General features: G+C 50.8%; 1 protein-coding gene across 2 annotated transcripts in view; it reads right to left on the reverse strand.

Moving 5' to 3' along the window:
- LOC103999923 (RHOMBOID-like protein 2) overlaps positions 1 to 18,792 on the reverse strand; it is a 32,877-nt gene extending 14,085 nt beyond the window's left edge. For both annotated transcript variants that reach the window (XM_065170486.1, XM_065170485.1), the window contains exon 1: positions 18,368 to 18,792. In XM_065170486.1, the coding sequence (XP_065026558.1) occupies positions 18,368 to 18,666 (299 nt within the window). In that variant the 5' untranslated portion in view covers positions 18,667 to 18,792. The remainder of the gene's footprint in view (positions 1 to 18,367) is intronic.
- Positions 18,793 to 19,308: the final 516 nt, after the last annotated feature.

Here is a 19,308-nt window from a genome sequence, read left to right on the forward strand (position 1 = left end):
AAGTATAAAAGCCACACCCCAGGCCAAGTCAAGGTAGGAGGCAATAGCCTTTCTGCTCTCTACTTCTTCAATTATACAACTTACACTACTGTCTTTCTCCCCCTCCGCCTTGCGTTGACTTAAGTATCGAAGGGGTAGAGTCGGGAAGCCCTTGGCATAGACCTGTTGTGTAGGACTATTGGCAGCCAGGAGATGACCTCGTAGCAAGGGAGATCCTCGCTCATCATCCCGGCCTCTACGTTCCAAGGCCAGATCACCCCTGGCGAACCATCCCCCTAGCAAACCTCCCTTGTTGATCTACCATGTCAGCACTCCACATCAGCGAGGAGGAGACACCAGGATTAGCCAGCACCTTCTGTAGTGAACCAACCTAGCCAATTCATCAATCGACGGTATTCGTGGCACTATCACAAGCAAACAAGTGTAAGATTCTTGTTTACAAGCAAAGGTCTCAATTCCAGTGTAGATTGCACAATTTCCAAAAGGATGTTAGAGATTTTTGCACCTTCAATCAACTACTGCAGAATCCAAAGTGAGCGATTTTGCCATTTCCAACTTCCAAATCAGTGTAATCATCACATTTCCTCGTAGTTGAGTATGATTAATGTCTCGTCGCCAGAGAGCTATAGCTCCAGCTTATGTATTCCTTCCACCCCTATCGGAAAATTACATCAAAAACATTCTTTTCTCTTCTAGGTATCTGATACGGTATATTTTGGCGGCTTGAACACGTCACAGCCGACACAGCACGCCAAGTCAGAGCCCTACACCACACATCCCGTCTCGGGAGCTCGTACCAAGAAGATATGCCACACGTCCCATCCCGGGAGCTCGGAGTGGTGCCGTCTGATGTCGCTCTGCACGTCCCGGAACGGCGGCCGGTCAGAAGGGCTGTCCCATCCCTCGGGGGTCGACAGCGACGCCGAATCGACGCACCATCAACCCTTGTGCCATAGCATAAAACCCCTGGTCGACCGTCGGCCATGGGAGAGGTAGAAAATAAAAAGGGAAAAAGCAAAAGCAATCCCTCTCGTTACTAACTTGCTCGTCGGAGGGGCCACAGCCGGGGACCACTCGGCGGAGGCCATTTTTGTAGGACGACGACCACTCATTGACGGCGAGGGACTCGGCACGAGAGCGCCCTGATCTCAACCAACGCCAACAGCGCTCCTTCCCGAGGGCCCGGCCACCTCATCATCCAGATCACCCCGCAGTAGGCTCCCGACATCGACCCACGGACCTAGCCTGCTGACTCACCGGCCATGACATATTTGTTCGCTAACATTTTGGCGCTAGAAGGAGGGCCATGTCGCAGGAGCACCTGGCTGGAGCTCTCCCCAAGGGAGAACCACATGCCGACCTCCCTTCCGTCGAACTCGAAAGTCAGGTCCTCCCCACTCCCGGAGATGGCGGGATTCCGACCTCAACGCCAGATTGCTACTGGTGCCTGTTCAACGACCCAGGGTTGTCGCACCCCGGATTCGTCACAGGACCCTCGGCTGTCACACCCGAGGCGTTCCTCGGCCTATCCAAGCAAGTGCAGGCTATGGCGGGCATGATGTAGATGCTCGCTCTGCTCATTCCTCAGATCATGCAGCTAGCGACTCCCCCGACTGACCCGGCCCGGTAGAGGCCGAGCGGGGAGCAAGTCGGGACTAGAGAAACCTGAGAGCAAGCGACGGACCCGAGAGGTCCGCCCGGACAGAACATACCCGCAACCTGCCGAGTCACCCTACCCTACTTCGAGCCTAATACCATATCATCCGATTCGGCGGACGACTCACTTAGGGCCCAGTTGTCCCGGGTCAATCAATGCCTAGATCAGTTCCAGCGCGAGTTCCGAAAGTCGCGGAGCGAGTCCAACGAAGACGGCTCGAGCGGGTCCCCTTTCACTCAAGAAGTACAAGACAAGCCAATACCCCTCAACTTCAAGCTGCCGACGTTAGAGACATACGACGGCGGCTCCGATCCCGCAAAGCATGTCTCTGCATTCTGGGCTCAGATGGCCCTCTATGGCACCTCCGATGCATTAATGTGCTAGGCATTCCCGACCACCCTGAGGGGACCGGCGCGAGCGTGGTTTAGCCGGCTACGTCAATCCTCGGTCTCATCCTTCGACCAGCTTGCCAGGGAGTTCGAGCAGAACTTCCTCTCCAGCGTGCGACCTAGGTCTTCCATGGCCACCCTGCTCACGTTATCCCAGCGTGAAGACGAGTCGCTTTCTTAGTTCGTGGCACGTTTTGCCACTGAGATCCGGGGATTCTCGGACACTCACCCCTCTCTAATCATGCAGGCGTTCCTGATAGGTTTGAAGCCTTCGAGGTTCTTCTGGTCACTGATCGAGAAGCTGCCGGTGACCGTCTCTGAAATGCTCCAACGCGCCAACCAATACGTCGCCACCGAAGCGTTGGTGGCGGGGAAGCGTATGGAAGGAAAGATGCCAAGGGTGGAACAATCCCGGGGAACAATCTTAGTAACCCTGGCGCAGCCCCCTCGGTGTCCTGATCGACAAGAGCTACTCCCGAGGCCCCCACCTCTTCCCCTGAAAACCTCCTGCACCGAGATCTACCTCCAACTTAGGGAAAAAGGTCTCTTGCGACATCCACGTCCCATGAGGGCCACTCACAAGGATCGGTCTAAATATTACAGGTTCCACCGAGACTACGGCCATGATACGGAGGACTGCCACGACCTCCAGAATCAAATAGAGGGACTGATGCGTAGAGACCACCTCGGATGCTATCTTAGGGAATTTACGTTATCTCCAGGGGACCTACGGCCGGCGGCAATAGCTCTACGGCGAGAAAAGCCTACACTCGCAACACAGTCGAGAAACGTCCCCGGCCCGAGCTCGAGCTTGAAATCACCTTTGGGGCCGGAGAAGTCGAGCGCTCCCACCACGATGACGCGTTGGTGATCTCCATCTAGGTCGCCAACGCTCGAGTAAAAAGGGTGATGGTCAACACCGAGAGCTCCGCTGACGTTCTTTACTTCGACGCCTTCAGAAGGCTCGGCTTAACCGAGGGAGACCTCACCCCCATAGCGTCAGCACTCACATGATTCATGGGGGATTCTATATCCTTGCTCGAGACCACGACCCTCCCTGTCACCATTGGGGAGGAGCCAAGAGTGAAGACAATGATAACCACCTTTATGGTCGTCGATCTGCCCTCAGCTTACAACATCATCCTCGGTCGATCAACGCTGAACAAGTTAAAAGCGGTGGTTTCCACTTACCACCGGGCCATCAAGTTTCCAACCTCGACAGGGATCAGGGAGGCCCGAAGCGACCCGGGGGAGTCAAGGTGGTGCTATCTCGCGACGATTAATCTCCCGGGAAAATTGCATCCCGCTCAAGTCCCTGACCCCATGAAGGACCCACAGCACTAGTGTCGTTGGAGCCTCCCGAGCGGCTCGTCGAGGTACCCCTAAAAAAGAGCCGACCTGACCAGACTGTCAAGGTCAGAACTGCATTGCCTGAAGCAGACCAGCTCCGCCTCATTGACTTTGTAAGGAGGAACGCCGATATGTTCGCATGGTCCCCCGAGGAGATGCCCGGGATCAACCCGGAAGTGGCCCAGCAGTGGCTCAACATCGACCCTGGGGCCAGGCTGGTGAGACAAAGGCCGAGAAAGTTTGCTCCCGACCGATTGAAGGCGATCGGTGATGAGGTCGACTGCCTTAAAAAGGTCGGATTTATTATCGAGGTCGAATACCCTCGGTGGCTGTCGAATGTAGTCCTCGTTAAGAAATCTAATGGAAGCTGGAGGATGTGTGTTGATTACACCGATCTCAACCGGGCATGCCCCAAGGACTATTATCCACTCCCCAGGGTGGATCAATTGGTCGACGCCATCGTGGGCCACGAGCTCCTTACATTCATGGACGCATTCTCCGGCTACAACCAAATCCGAATGGCGACTCAGGATCAAGAGGACACAGCCATCGTCACCCACAGAGGAGCGTACTGTTACAAAGTAATGCCCTTCAGCCTGAAAAACGCTGGCGCGACCTACCAAAGGATGGTCGACAAACTTTTTAAATACCAGCTCAGGAGGAATATGGAAGTATACGTAGACGACATGATCGTAAAGAGCAAGGCCGCAAGTTCACACCTAACCGACCTGGCGGAGACATTCCAGACACTCCGATGATTCAACATGTGTCTAAATCCTGCGAAGTGCGTCTTCGGAGTCAGCTTGGGGAGGTTTCTCGGCTTTATCATTCACCAAAGGGGGATAGACGCCAACCCGAAAAAGGTGTCGGCCATAGCCGAGATGCACTCCCCCCGCTCGGTCAAGGTGGTACAGCGACTTGCCGGGAGGATGGTAGTGCTCAGCAGGTTTGTGTCGCGATCGGACGATAAGTGCCTCCCCTTTTTTCGGGCTCTACGACGGGCCGACAACTTTACGTGGACTTCAGTGTTAGTCCACTTGCCTCGACTCGCCTCACCCGAACCGGGTGACTTTCCAAAAGCTAAAGGTGTGCCTCGCCCACTTGCCCCGACTCGCCTCACTCGAACCGAGCGAAACCCTTAGTCTCTACTTGAGGCCCGCCTACTCAGTCGGCTCTCGCCCTCATGAAGACGGCCTGAAAGTTGCAGCCCTACTTCGAAGCCCACACAATCAAAGTGATCATTGACTAACCGCTATGACAGATCCTTTCTAACTTCGACGCGGCAGGTCGCATGCTGCGATGGTCGATCGAGCTCAGTGAATTCGACATTCAGTACACCCCTAGGACTGCCATCAAAGCTCAGGTACTAGCTCATTTCGTTTCTGAGCTAACCCCTGAAGGCCTTGATGTGGGGCAGGACAATAATTAGAACATATGGACCCTGCATGTAGATGGCTCATCCACTATCGGAGCGGCCGGTATCGGGCTTTTCCTCAAGGGCCCGTCGGGAGAAACCTACGAGAGGTCGCTCCAATTACAATTCCGAGCTATCAACAACAAGGCCGAGTACGAGGCGTTACTCCACGGCCTGCGCCTCGCTCTGGAGATGCATGTTAACGACCTTAAGGTTTTCAGCAACTCCCAGTTGGTGATAGGACACGTCAATAGGAGCTACGAAGCCCGCGACCCAACGATGGCACTAAATCTCATGGAGGCGAAGCGACTCGCCCATCACTTCAATAGTTTCTCAATCGCTAGAATACCTTGGGTGCAGAACGTGCGGGCCGACACACTTGCCAGGTCAGCCTCTGCCCGCGACCCGATGTCGGTCCCAACCATTGAGTCCATAACGGCACCGACGGTGACGACTCACGAGGTCACTGAAATAGGTCTACTACCCAACTGGATGGAGGAAATCCTCCGCTTCAAGATGGACGAAAGGGAGCCCGATGACCCGACGGCCACGAGACGGTTGAGGCGAACCCAAGCCTAGTACTGCATCATCGGTGGGAGGCTGTACCATAGGGCCTTCTCTCAACCTCTCTTACGCTGCCTCGCACCATCAGAAGCTGAGACGGTCCTCGCCGAGCTCCATGAGGGGATCTATGGGGAGCACATTGAGGGACGAACCTTGGCCTTCAAGATACTTCGGCAGGGATACTATTGGCCAACCATGCGCCGGGACACCCTGTCATATGTACAGCAATGCACGCAATGCCAGAGGCATGCCCGACTGCCACACCAGCCGGTGGTTCCCCTTACCCCGATGGATGCGATCTGGCCCTTCGCCCAATGGGGGCTTGATCTTCTCGGACCTTTCCCTCCAGCATCGGGACAACGGCGCTTTCTTATAGTCGACGTCGACTACTTCACAAAGTGGGTCGAAGCCGAACCCTTGGCCGCTATTACCGAGAAGCAAGTCAAAAGCTTCACATGGAAGATCATAATCACCTGGTTCGGGATCCCGAAGGCTATCATCATCGACAACAAGGTGCATCTGCGTACCTTGGCATACAAGGCAACAGCCCAGGTATACAACCACAAAGTCCACACACGATCGATTAAAGTCAGGGACCTTGTCCTCCGAAGGGCAGAGGTGAGCGACCCGACCCGAGCAAGGGGAAAGCTTGCACCTAACTGGGAAGGCCCATATCGGGTCTACGACGTGGTCCGAGAGGGGACCTACTGACTTGAAACCATAGAGGGAAGCCCCCTACCAAGAACTTGGAACGCAGCAAACCTAAAGAAATTATACCCGTGAGAAAAGCGGGTCGGAGTTCTGAGAAGACATGTGAAGCACACGCACATGTGGCTGGGAAAAAACCAAGGCAGAATTTCAAAATGAAAACACTTCTTGGCAAAAAAGGCATTACATGAGGAGGTCGGGTAGGACAGCCCCAAACCCGACCAGCGAAAAAAGGGGGGATCCATTGACGAAGGAGGGGAAGCACAGCCCCTAGCTCGGGGGGGGGAGTCTCGGGCCCATCATCGAAGGGGACGCTCGCCGACATGTCAATGGTCTGGTCCGTCGGATTGTCGGCAAAGGGATCCGACTCAAGCTCCAGCTCTAGGTACTTTGCCCGGAAGCGAGCGCAGGCCACCCGGTACCCGTCCCGACCGCACCAAGCCACGTTCGAACCCGTCGGATGCCTTATACCTGGCGATCGCCTCCTCAATCCTTTTGGACAACCCCAACCGCTCCTCCTTCAGGACCTCCTCGGTGCCCCAAGCGGCGGACCTGACAGTCTCGATGTCATTGGAAAGGGTCAGTAGCTCGTCATTCAATGATTGGACATGTGATCGGCTTTCTTCCAGCTCGATCTTCAAATGAGCCACCTCCTCACCCAGTGCCGAGGCACACTCCTCGGCCGCGGCAATGGCCTCTAGCCCCCCCCCCCCCCCCCCCCGGGCCCTCAATTCCAGGTTCTCCTTCCGGAGGGTGGCGTCGACCTCCAACCGGCGCCCAATCACGTGCCCAACGTCATGCCATAGTGTTGACTCTGCGTGAAGGTCGGTGTCAGCACCTAGGCAGAAAGGGGTCAAGTAGGAAAAGGAAGCCACTACTTACTCAGACGAGCGACTTGGTCACCCACTTTGCCAGCTCTTCGGAACGGGAGCTGTACAGATCCTTGGCTATGGATGGGTGGAGCGCCCCCCGGAGGAACTCTTGGGCAATAGGCCCGTCGCCCTGTTGAATCTCGGATTTTGATGATAAACTAATTGATTGTGTTTAGATATTTAACTGCATTTTGAGTGATGTAGGTCTAATCGATCAGGATTAGACAGTTGACGCAGGAAGAATTGACGTTGCGCCGGAGGAGATCACGTCAGGATATTGGACGGCAGAAGGCTTCGGACGTTGGGCATCGGGCCAAGGAGAGCGGAATTGCGCCAAGGATATCGGGGTTGCGGAGGTCAACCGTCGATTGGGCAACAAGACACAAGAGAGGACGATGCGCTGAAGAATCGGACGAAGCGCCAACCAATGACGTGCCGAGCAACAGAATGTCAATTCGCGTTATAATAATTGTCTAGATCGGAGTAGAGTTTTAGCTTGTATGTGCAGGATTAACTACGATAACGACGAAGATATAAAGCGAAACAAAGTATCGGAGTCAAGCGCGAAGGATTCGTTGCGAGTTCGAGAGTTCGACGAAAGTCCGAAGGTTCGTCGGGAATGCTGTCGGAACTAGTCGAGAATGAGTAGGGAGCTTGCCGAAGGGTTTTTCGGAAGCTCGCCGGAAGGTTCGTTGGAAGTTCGCGGAGCTCGCCGAGAAAGATCGGAGCTTACCGAAGAAGCTCGTTGGAACTCGTCAAGATCAAATCGTGAAGTCTAGGAGCTTGCCGGGAGTCCGCAGAATGGTTTCCGAGAGTTTATCGGAAGACCGCCGGAAGTTCGTCGGAAGCTCACCGGAAGAAGTCTTGACTTACGGACTTTGTAATAGCTTAGAAAATGTCTTTAAATTCATAGTTAGCACGTTAATTAGGGTTAGGATTAGATGTTAATCCTATAACCCAAGTAGGGGCCAATTGGGCTCGAGTTCGGACTGGTTTGGGCCAAGTTTAGAGCCCAACCAGTGAGCTAAAATAGTGTAGGCGGTGGCACCGCTAGATTTGGCGGTGGCACCGCCCAGAACCCGAGAGGTCTGGCAGTGGCACCGCCGGACTGGGCGGTGGCACCGCCAGTACACTGTCAGTGTCAGACACTAACAGGCAGTGGCACCGCCGGCCTCGGAAACCCAAGAAAATTCAAAATTTGGAGCCCAAATTTGAATCCTCTTGGGGCCTATAAATACCCCTCATTTCTCAGAAGAGAACACAACCTTTGAGAAGCATTAGATTGAGACAAAAGCCTTTGTAAAGTCTTTAGCAAGTCTTGTTTTCAATTACTTGAGTGTTCACCTCCTTCTTTCTCTTTGAAAATTTGTAAGAGAGCGAACCACTTGTAAAGGGTTGTAAGAGGGGCATTTATCCTTCCCCTTCAAAGTGATTTGCTAGTGGAAGTTGGGAGCCTCATCGAAGAAGGCTTCGCAAGTGGATGTAGGTCGCATGATCGAACCACTATAAATCGATTTGCATTTATCTTATTGTCATTTATATTACTGCAAACCATCTTCACTTTGATGCTCTACTTCTTTGTCTCCTTCTTACATATACCTTCAAGTTAAAATGCAATCGAAACGGTTTCAAACGAAACGTTGCTTTTATCGTACGAAGTTTTCGTAAGTGTTTAAATCGTCGAAAGTTTCTCGTACTTTACTTTGCTGCACTAATTCACCCCCCCCTCTTAGTGCCGCTCTGATCCTAACAGCCCCATTTGCGACTGTCGACCCTAAGGGTCGACCAACGGGCGGCATAGGGGCCCCCGACTCCCCGGCAAGAAGATTAGCCATACTCGGAGTCTAGTACTGCTCACCGCCGACCCAAGAGTGGACGCAACACAGCTCCCGTATCGACAATGGATACAGCGGAACCCTCTTGGAAGGGTCGCCACCGGACGACCCGGCCGATCCCTTCCCCTTCACGCCGCCCGAGCCCTCACCCTGGAGGGTGGCCCCGGGCAATCCCAGGATGGAACTCGAGCGAGTGACGAGGCCCGCGGGTGTTTTCTGAGCCAAAGCCTTCATCCTCTTCGGAGGGCGCCCCTCTGTCGGAGACGCCGGTGCCCTCTTCGGAGTGCCCTCCTACAGGGGCTCCCTACCTACGGAGCCCTCCTCGTCTCGAGATAGGGGCACGATAGCCTTGGCACTGGCCGTCTTCTTCACCGAATGAAGATCCACCATCACTGCAAAAGATGACTGATCGGTCAGATAAGTCAGGACAAGCGAACAAGCCATCATAAGCGAATGGCCATACCCCCGGTGGCGGGGCTCATCTCTGCTTCAACCATTTCCCCCCTCGGTCATCTCCTTAATTGCCCGAGAGGAGGACAGGATACCCCTCAGTTGATTGTAGTTTCCCCATCGGAGAACGTCGAGGGGGCGTTATCGATGGTTCGAAAGGCCCACCCAGTGCTGAAGCCCCACTCTTCGCTGCAGCTAATGAAGAAGAAACCCCTATTCCAACCCTTGTTGTTGGAAGGCGCACCACTGATCTTAAAACCGCTACGGGCGGTCAGGTAGTACCCGCTTGGCCCCCTGTCCAAGCGGAAGCAAGTCAAAAAGAGGGCCCGGGACGGCTCGATCCCAGCCCCCCGACACTCCCAGATGAAGGCCACCAGGTACCGCCATGAGTTCAGTGACACTTGGGAGGGTGAGATCCCCCAAAGGCAAAGACAGTCCCTAATGACAGGGTGCACCGGGAACCGCAACCCTGCCTCAAGCGCCCCCACGGTCAACCCGAACCCATCGGGAAACCGATCATACGACCGCTGCCCGAGCTGAGGGACATGCAGACCGTAACGCTCCGGGATGTGGTAGCGATCCCTGAGCACTCTTAAAAGGTCCTTGGTCACCACCGAGTTCACGTCATGCCACGACTTGAGAGCCTCAAGCGCGGTCGAACTCCCTGAGGCCTCCGAGGAGGCGCTACCTGAAGACACACAGACCACCTCATCCCGAGAAACCCTAGAAGAAGAAGAAGGAGAAGGTGGAGGAGAAGGGGAAGGAGATGAAGACAACGACGAGGATGATGACAGAGACATCACGACCTCAAAATCGCAAGCAAAAGCCTGGGCACGGGACGAAGGATGGAAGCAGGAAGGACGGCCGAGTTGTAAGAAGTGAGCCGAGGCGCGGGACGGGGGGTTAAAGGTGAATGTGATGATAACCACCTTGGGTAGGGTTTATAAAAGGCAGGCTATCCACAGTGGGGCGGCGGTTGGGGTTTCCCAAGGAGAGAAACAGTTGTCGCATTTAAGACCCGTCACAACCCCTCGGATCCGCTAGATTCGCCCGCTTTGGAGCCCACGCCAAAAGCATCCCATCGCCCGAGGACCACCACTGAAGGCCATTTAAATAAAAAGTTACATGCTAGGCTAAAGTGACGCTTCGCCCGGCTCGCCACATAGCACGACGGCATGAAGCGGCATCCAGGTAATAGTCACTCGGCTCGCGATTCCAGCTACTACCCGGGTCACTCCAGATCGCTCTCGACAGGCGACCCGCCGTCACCGAAACCTGAGCACGAGCATAGTCGCTCGGCCTGCATATTAGGCTCTTGCCCGAGTCGCTCCAGATTTCTCTCGACAGGCGACCCGCTGGCACCAAGGTCCGAGTTCGAGTATAATCACTCGGCTCGCGATTCCAGCTACTGCCCGGGTCGCTCCAGATTACTCTCGACAGGCGACCCATCGGCACCGAAACCTGAGCACGAGTATAGTCGCTCGGCCTGCAGGTTAGGCCCTTGCTTGGGTCGCTCCAGATCGCTCTCGACAGGCGACCCACCAGCACCAAGGCCCGAGTTTGAGTATAATCACTCAGCTCGCGATTCCAGCTACTGCCCGGGTCGCTCCAGATCGCTCTCGATAAGCGACCCGCTGGCACCGAAACCTGAGTACGAGCATAGTCGCTCGGCCTACAGGTTAGGCTCTTACCCGGGTCACTCCAAATCGCTCTCGACAGGCGACCCACCGACACCAAGGCCCGAGCCCGAGTATAATCACTCGGCTCGCGATTCCAGCTCCTGCCCGGGTTGCTCCAGATCGCTCTCGATAGGCAACCCACCAGCACCGAAACCTGAGCACGAGCATAGTCACTCGGCCCATAGTTTAGGCTCTTGCCCGGGTCGCTCTAGATAGCTCTCAATAAGCGACTCGCCGGCACCAAAACCTGAGTGCGAGCATAGACACTCGGCCTGCAGGTTAGGCTCTTACCCGGGTCGCTCCAAATCGCTCTCGACAAGCGACCCATCGGCACCAAGGCACGAGCTCAAGTATAATCACTCGGCTCACGATTCCAACTCTTGCCCGGGTCGCTCCAGATCGCTCTCGACAAGCGACCTGGCGGCACTAAAACCTGAGCGCGAGCATAGTCCCTCGGCTCGTAGGTTAGGCTCTTGCCCAGGTCGCTCTAGATCGCTCTCGACAGGCGACTCGCCGGCACCAAGGCCCGAGCCTGAGTATAATCACTCGGCTTGCGATTCCAGCTCCTGCCTGGGTCGCTCCAGATTGCTCTTAACAAGCGACCCGCCGGCACCAAAACTTGAGCATGAGCATAACCGCTCGGCCCACAGGTCTGGATTCGATGCCTTGCAGCTGATCCGATGCCCGAGTCGCATCTCGAAGAACCTAACGCCCGAGTCATACCTCGCGGCCGATCCGATGCTTGAGTCACATCTCGAACAACCTAGCGCCCGAGTCACACCTCGTGGTCGGCCCGTCGCCCCTCCCCGTCCGACGCATGAGTCGCTCCATGTTGATCCACAATTCGCAGCTCTAACCGGGTCACCTCAGTTCGCTCGCAGACTCGCAAAATCGAGGTCCGTAGCTCCGAACCACGCCAAACCGGTTATCCGACCGATCAGGACGACAGGTCCCAACTGCCCGACCAGCAGAGTCAATCTTGCCCGAGGCATAGGGCGTTGCCCCTCCGATCGCCCCATAACGAGTTAATTCCATTTTTCTCCTCCTAAGCGACCAGCACCCCTCCAACTCAGGCATGCCTCCTGGCCCGTTAAGGACCCCACAACACGCCTTGGCAGGGGGGGGGAGGGGGAGAAGTGATACGGTATATTTTGGCGGCCTGAACATGTCACAACCGACACAGCACGCCAAGTCAGAGCCCTATGCCACACGTCTGTTAGAACCCTTGCAGATTCTAAACTTGGGGTTGATCTCTTTAGGGGATCGGCCACCTTGGAACTCTATAGGGGTTCCTCCCTCCAAGTTGCTGCTCAAAGGCTGCAAAAAAGATTCATCTATTCCTTGTGAAAAGAGGAGGAATACATAACTATTTATAGGGCTTCTAAACTCTAACTCCTAATAGGACTCCTACTCAAGACTCCTACTTCTAACCAACTCCTAATAGGACTCCTACTCAAGACTCCTATTTCTTTACAACTCCTTATTCTTCTCTAAGAAACAACCTCCTAACCCTAGCCGACCTCTCTTTAATAGGGGTCGGCTTAGGTAGGTTTTACATGAATGTCCCTCTCAATTAGGACTCTCCAAGCTAGAGTCCTAATACCGACCTCTTCACCTCTTTAATAGGGGTCGGCTTAGGTAGGTTTACATGAATGTTCCTCTCAATTAGGACTCTCCTAGCTAGAGTCCTAACAGACCCGCCCTCTTCAAATCAACCTTGTCCTCGAGGCTGACGATTCATGAATTTTGGGAATTTGATTTTCAAGACATCATAGTTCTCCCAAGTGGCATCTTCTGTTGGTAGGTTCACCCACTATATTAGCACTTTAGTAGTGGGTCGTCGTCGTCGAGTAACGATCCGTCGATCAATAATGGTACTTGGCTAGGTCTGGAGTTCTCCTTGGATAGTCATATTTGTCGGGTGACTTTGGGCTGTCTCCAAGCACCTATTTATAACTTCTGTCTGGCCATTGATTTGTGGGTGATATGCTGTACTCCTTTTCAATTTAGTACCCTTATAGTGTAATTTTTTTGAGTCCCAATTGTAATGAGCCACGGCTTGGTGCTTCCTCCAAATTTTTTATAATCTTACTAGTCTCTGAATCTTCTTGCCATTCCATCTTAATATCCTCAAGAAAGTCGCTGGTCGAAAGTGAAATGGCAGAAATTTCAGCTTGCTCGGGTAGCTGCAAAAGCGCATCTGCAAGAATATTCTCTTTCCCCTTTTTGTAAGTTATTTCATAATCAAATCCAAGAAGTTTTGTTATCCATTTTTGCTGCTCAGGGGATGATATCTTTCGCTCTAAAAAGTACTTGAGGCTTTTATGGTTGGTTTTAATTTGAAATCGTCGACCAATCAAGTAGGGTCTCCATCTTGTTACTGTGCGCACAATGGCGAGCATCTTCTTATCATATATTGACTTATTTTGATGGGAGGGAGATAATATCTTGCTAGTGTATGCGAATGGTCGACCATCTTGCATGAGAATGGCTCCAATTCCGACTCTAGATGCGTCGGCCTCAATAATGAAGGGTCGGTTGAAATCTGGTAATGTTAGCACCGGCGTCATCGTCATGGCTGCCTTAAGTTTGTTGAAGGAAGTGGAGGCTCTATCCAACCATTGGAAGACATCTATTTCCAGTAAAGAAGTAAGTGGTGTATTGATCTTTCCATAGTTTTTCATGAACTTGCGGTAGTAGCCTATTAAACCCAGAAAGCCATGTAGCAATTTTATGTTTCTCGGGGTCGACCAGTTTTGCATTACTCCAATTTTGAATGGGTCCACTGCCACACCTTCCTCTGATATGATATGCCCAAGATATTCCATCTTCTGTTGAAGAAAACAAAAATTCGTAGTGGTTGTTGTGTGTTCAAAAGGTGGTTTTCGGTATGTCTTCTTCGCACGCTCGTATTTGACGATACCCGAATCAAAGGTCCAGCTTTGTGAAGATTTGTGCATCCTTTCATCTAGAAATTCATCTACTATTAGAATAAGGTATTTGTCCTTGATGGTTTTGCCATTGAGAGCTCGGTAATCAACGCATATTCGCCATGTTTCGTTCTTCTTGCATACAAGTAGCACCGGTGAAGAGTAGAGGTTGCAACTTGGCCGAATAACTCCTGTTTCGAGCATCTCTTTTATAATCCTTTCTATTTCATCCTTCTGGAGATGTAGATACTGATATAGCCAAGTATTTGCTGGAGGTTTGTCTGAAAGAATCATTATATAATGATCATGCCGACGGGTAAAAGGTAGGTTGTGCGGTTCGTCAAATATATCTAAAAATTCAGCAAGTTGTGCCAAGTTGTGCCAAAAAGGAGGTAGGTTTGGATCTTCAAATTCTATTGGCTCTCCCTTAGTTTGCTGCTCAAGTTGTGCCAAAAAGCCGTTGCATGCTTTATGCAAAACCTTCTCCATTTGTTGTGTGCAAATCGTCGTTACGTCGCCCCCACGTTTCCCGTTCAGTATCACCTGTTTCTCCTTACTATAAAATTTCATAATTAGTTGCATAAAATTCCAAGAAATATCACATAATATCGTCAACCATTTAATTCTGAGCATAGCCTCATTATCATCAAGAGGGAGAAGGAAGAGATATGTAATTATCTCTTGGTAAGGCCTCATGATCAACAACAGTTTCACTTGCAGGCACCTACGATCATACTTCAAAATCCATCCATCGACGACCTTAATGTCAAACCTGCTGCAATTCTCGATAGGTAAAGCCATTTGGACAGCAACCTTACTGTTTAAAAAGTTATTAGTACTGCCCGTGTCGATGAAAACATTGATCGGTTGTTATTTGAGAAGGCCTCCAACTTTCATCGTTTGCGGGTTTAAGTAGCCGGCTAGTGCGTGTACTGTAACGTCAGTCGGTTGTGGCTCTTCTTTCGCATCTTCTTTATGTTCAAGGTTCTTTTCTGAACGTTCAATGACCTCTTCTTCTATTGGTTCAATCATAAGTCTCCCTTTCATCATTTGCGGGTTTGAGTAGCCAGCTAGTGTGTGCCCTGTAACGTCGGTCGGTTGTGGCTCTTCTTCCGTATCTTCTTCGTTATGTTTAAGGCTCTCTTCTGGATGTTCAATGACCTCTTCTTCTATTGGTTCAATCATAAGAAGTCTCCCTTTACTACAGCGATGCTCATGGCTCCACGGTTCGTCACAATGCCAACATAACCCCTTCGCATATCGCTCCCAAAGCTCTTCTCCTGTTAACCTCTTTAGTGTAGGGACTTGGTCGACAGTAGGAGGGGCTGAGGGCTTCAATATTACTGGTTGAGGAGTGACCCTAGTCCTCCGAGCTTCATGGTTCAATTGCTCCTCTTGATGTCGTGCGAAAGAGATGGCTGCCATAAGCGTATATGGTTGTCGCGCTTTAACTTCTCCTCGGATCTCCGGCTTCAAGCCCTCAATGAAGGTCCTCAATAACTGTTTTTTAGACCAATCATGAGTTTGATTAGATAACCTTTCAAACCTGGTTTGGTACTCTTGAATGGTGGAGGTTTGTCGGATCTTTGCTAGTTGTCCATCAATATTCTCATAATCGGTTGGTCTGAAGCGAATCAGTAGTCCTTCTTTGAATTGTCGCCATGAAAGGACTCTATATGTATGTTCAAACCAGTCAAACTACTGTATAGCATCCCCTTCAATATGTATAGCTGCAATTTTCACCATAGATACATCCGCGATTTTGTGGTACCGAAAATATCGCTCCGCGCACGAGATCCAACCAATCGGGTCTCCTTCTTCCCATCTAGGGAAGTCCACTCTCATGCATGGATAGTTGAGGTTGATCATAGAGCCTCCCCTCCCTTGTAAGTCATCTCTTCGGGCTTGGTGCGATTGGGCAAATCTCTCTCCTTGATATGATTTCTTCGGGCTTAGTGGTCGGCCCAATCTAAGTTCGGTAAAGAGCGTCCGAATCTTATCCTCCGTTCGCGCCTCCAAGGCTTCAAATTTAGCATTGATTGCCTCCTTAGATGCCATAGTATATGCCCCTAAATCTATGATGCTAAGATATCTCTTTTGTTGTTGGGTTAAAGGCATGTATAGGTTGAGAGAAGTGATGGTTGAAAGGGTTGGTGGATTGGTGGATATAGGCTGCGGTTTAGGCTTGTTTTGTGGCTGTTTTGGGTGCAGTTTGAGGGTGTGGTTTGGCTGAGTTTTAGGACTGTGGATGAATATTTTGGATCTGTGGTAGATGGTAGCAAAGGTTTGACAGAAATTCGTGGAAGTTGCAACAAGTATGTGCTGTCTTGTAAGAGTAGAATTATCGTCGAAGAAACAACGATTTCTCGACGTAATTTTCACCAAACACTTGAGAGAATTAAGGAGGGAATTGATAGCAAAATCACAGTTTATATGACAGCAAGGATGTCTAATTTAATCAAGAAAATTTCGGCAGTATAACAGCAAGGAAATTGGTGCAAGTTGCGATTGCAGAATTCTCGTCGAAAAATTTCAGCGGTCTATGACGAAAATTTGTAGCAACACAAAATCGTTTTTAGAGATGAATTTCTCAATAGATCAATCTTAGATGGAAGCCAAGATGATCTATGAAGTGTATAAGAAATTTCATTCAAAAAAGATTACAAATAGATGGGTTAAGGCAACAATATGCGGCTGAAATTTTTTGCAGCATAGATTTTCAAGTGTAGCAAATTGGACATAAAAGATCAGTAGTTTATATATTGAGAATTTTTCGATGAAACCAAAGGGAAATCCACTGTTACTTATCAAAAAAAAAGAAATCCACTGTTAGGAAGTGTCAAAGATGTCATAAAAATTTCGTAGAAATTTGGATAGAAAAAGCACAGTAGCAAGATCAAATAGATGGTGCTATGCGATTGGAATTCTACAATGTATCTTTCATTGTAGAGATGAAAACTTTGTGATGAAAAGTTTATGCAGCAATATAGGAATAAATTTTTTTTTTTTTTCGAATAAGGATAACTAAATTGCAGCAGTAGTAAGGTAGGAAACCAGAACCTATTGCAATTCACGGGGAGATCAAAGGATGATCCGCGGTGGTGGAGATGATGGCGGAATTCGGCGACGATGTTTTAAGCAATTATGGGAATTGCTTTGGATGGTTGTGGAGGGTTGATAGATGGCTATGAAAGGGCAGCGAGACGCCAAGAACGCTGCTCTGATACCAAGTGTTAGAACCCTTGCAGATTCTAAACTTGGGGTTGATCTCTTTAGGGGATCGGCCTCCTTGGAACTCTATAGGGGTTCCTCCCTCCAAGTTATTGCTCAAAGGCTGTAGAAAAGATTCATCTATTCCTTGTGAAAAGAGGAGGAATACATAACTATTTATAGGGCTTCTAAATTCTAACTCCTAATATGACTCCTACTCAAGACTTCTACTTCTAACCAACTCTTAATAAGACTCATACTCAAGACTCCTATTCCTTTACAACTCCTTATTCTTCTCTAAGAAACAACCTCCTAACCCTAGCCGACCTCTCTTTAATAGGGGTCGGCTTAGGTAGGTTTTACATGAATGTCCCTCTCAATTAGGACTCTCCAAGCTAGAGTCCTAACACCGGCCTCTTCACATCTTTAATAGGGGTCATCGGCTTAGGTAGGTTTTACATGAATGTTCCTCTAAATTAGGACTCTCCTAGCTAGAGTCCTAACAACGTCCCATCCCGGGAGCTTGTACCAAGAAGATATGCCACATGTCCTATCCCGGGAGCTCGTACCAATAAGATATATCACACGTCCCGTCCCGGGAGATCGGGGCGGTGCCGTCTGACGTCGCTCTGCACGTCTCGGAACGATAGCCAGTTAGAAGGGCCGTCCCATCCCTCGGGGGTCGACGGCGACGCCGAATCGATGCACCATCAACCCTCGCGCCATAGTATAAAACCCCTAGCCGAGAGGTAGAAAACATAAAGGGATAAAGCAAAAGCAATCTCTCTCATTACTAATTTGCTCGTCGGAGGGGCCACAGCCGGGGACCACCTGACGAAGACCATTTTTGTAGGAGGGCGACCACTCATTGACGACGAGGGACTCGGCACGGGAGCGTCGGTCGCCCGACAGTGTGGAGTTGTTAATCGGCCCCGATCTCGACCAACGCCAATACCACTCCTTCCCGAGGGCCCGGCCACCTCATCATCCAGATCACCCCACAATAGACCCTTGACATCGACCCGTAGACCTAGCCGTGCTGACTCACCACAGCTTTAATTAAATCTAAAAATGAACCACAGCTTTAATTAAATCTAAACAAATGGAAATCATAACATGCGCAATCAACGACTTTATGAAATTAAAATAATAGACATGAAATGGAGAGAGATTTCCATCCATCACGAACATACAATACCATAGCGCTCAAAAACCCAAATTTACCTGCGTTCGAGCATGGCAAACCACAATTGCAACGCAATTAATGATGTCAAACGCAACACAAGAAGAATAGAACAAAAGCACTCACGTTGAGGACGACGGCCCGAAGAGGGGATTCTCCTTCAAAGGCTGGAAGGCGAACCTCCCGAGGAAGAGACCGACGCAGTTCCCCAAGTAGTTGTTCTTCTTGGGGCAATCGTTCACGTACATGGTGACGGCGAACAGGGCCAGGTTCGCCACGACGATCGCCGGCACCAGCCAGGGGGTCCACCTCCGGTACGGCGGCCGCGTTAGCGGCGTCGGAGGAGGGTCCGGCGTCACATCCGGGTTCGGCTCCAGGTGGCCTACGGTGTTGTCGATCTCCGACGAGGCGGCCTCCCTCCCCATGTCTCTCAGAATTATCGAATCTGCTAAATTCGAGGGAAGGAAGATAGTCGGAAAGGACTGATCAACCGTTCATCCAATCGTTCGCTGCGACGGTGGGGAGAAGAAAGGGGTAGAGAGATAGACGGCCGGGAGGGAGGGAAGCGAAGGGGTACTTGAAGAAAGAAGAAGACATGTCTCCACCGAGACAGCGAACACAGACTCCCTGTTCTATTGATTCAGATGGGGCCCAAACTTGTGCAGTCCGTACCACACTAGGGCCTTTTTGCTGGAAGTAGCTCATGTTTTCTGCGGAGGGTTATACAGGTGATCTCCATCCTGCCATCAACATGGGACGGGTACAAAAGACCGCGTCCTTGAACGGCTGCAATGAAGGCAGTACCGATTAATTAGTTAATTACTTGAATATTAAGTGGTTAATTCTAAGTACACATTAATTGACGGGCTTCAAATAACAATAAGCAACTGAAAGGTTATATATGCTATTGCTTTAATTAGTGAGCCCACATCAGCTATAACCTATTTTGTAATTATTGGATTATGTTGTAAATGAAGAGATTGCAACAGTATAAATATAGGAGAAATCCTGTGACATTAATAGTTATTTTAGACATAATTCAAGTATTACTATTTCCGAAACTGAGA

The sequence above is a fragment of the Musa acuminata genome, chromosome BXJ3-10, assembly GCF_036884655.1.
Source record: "Musa acuminata AAA Group cultivar baxijiao chromosome BXJ3-10, Cavendish_Baxijiao_AAA, whole genome shotgun sequence".
NCBI classification, from domain to species: Eukaryota; Viridiplantae; Streptophyta; class Magnoliopsida; order Zingiberales; family Musaceae; genus Musa; species Musa acuminata.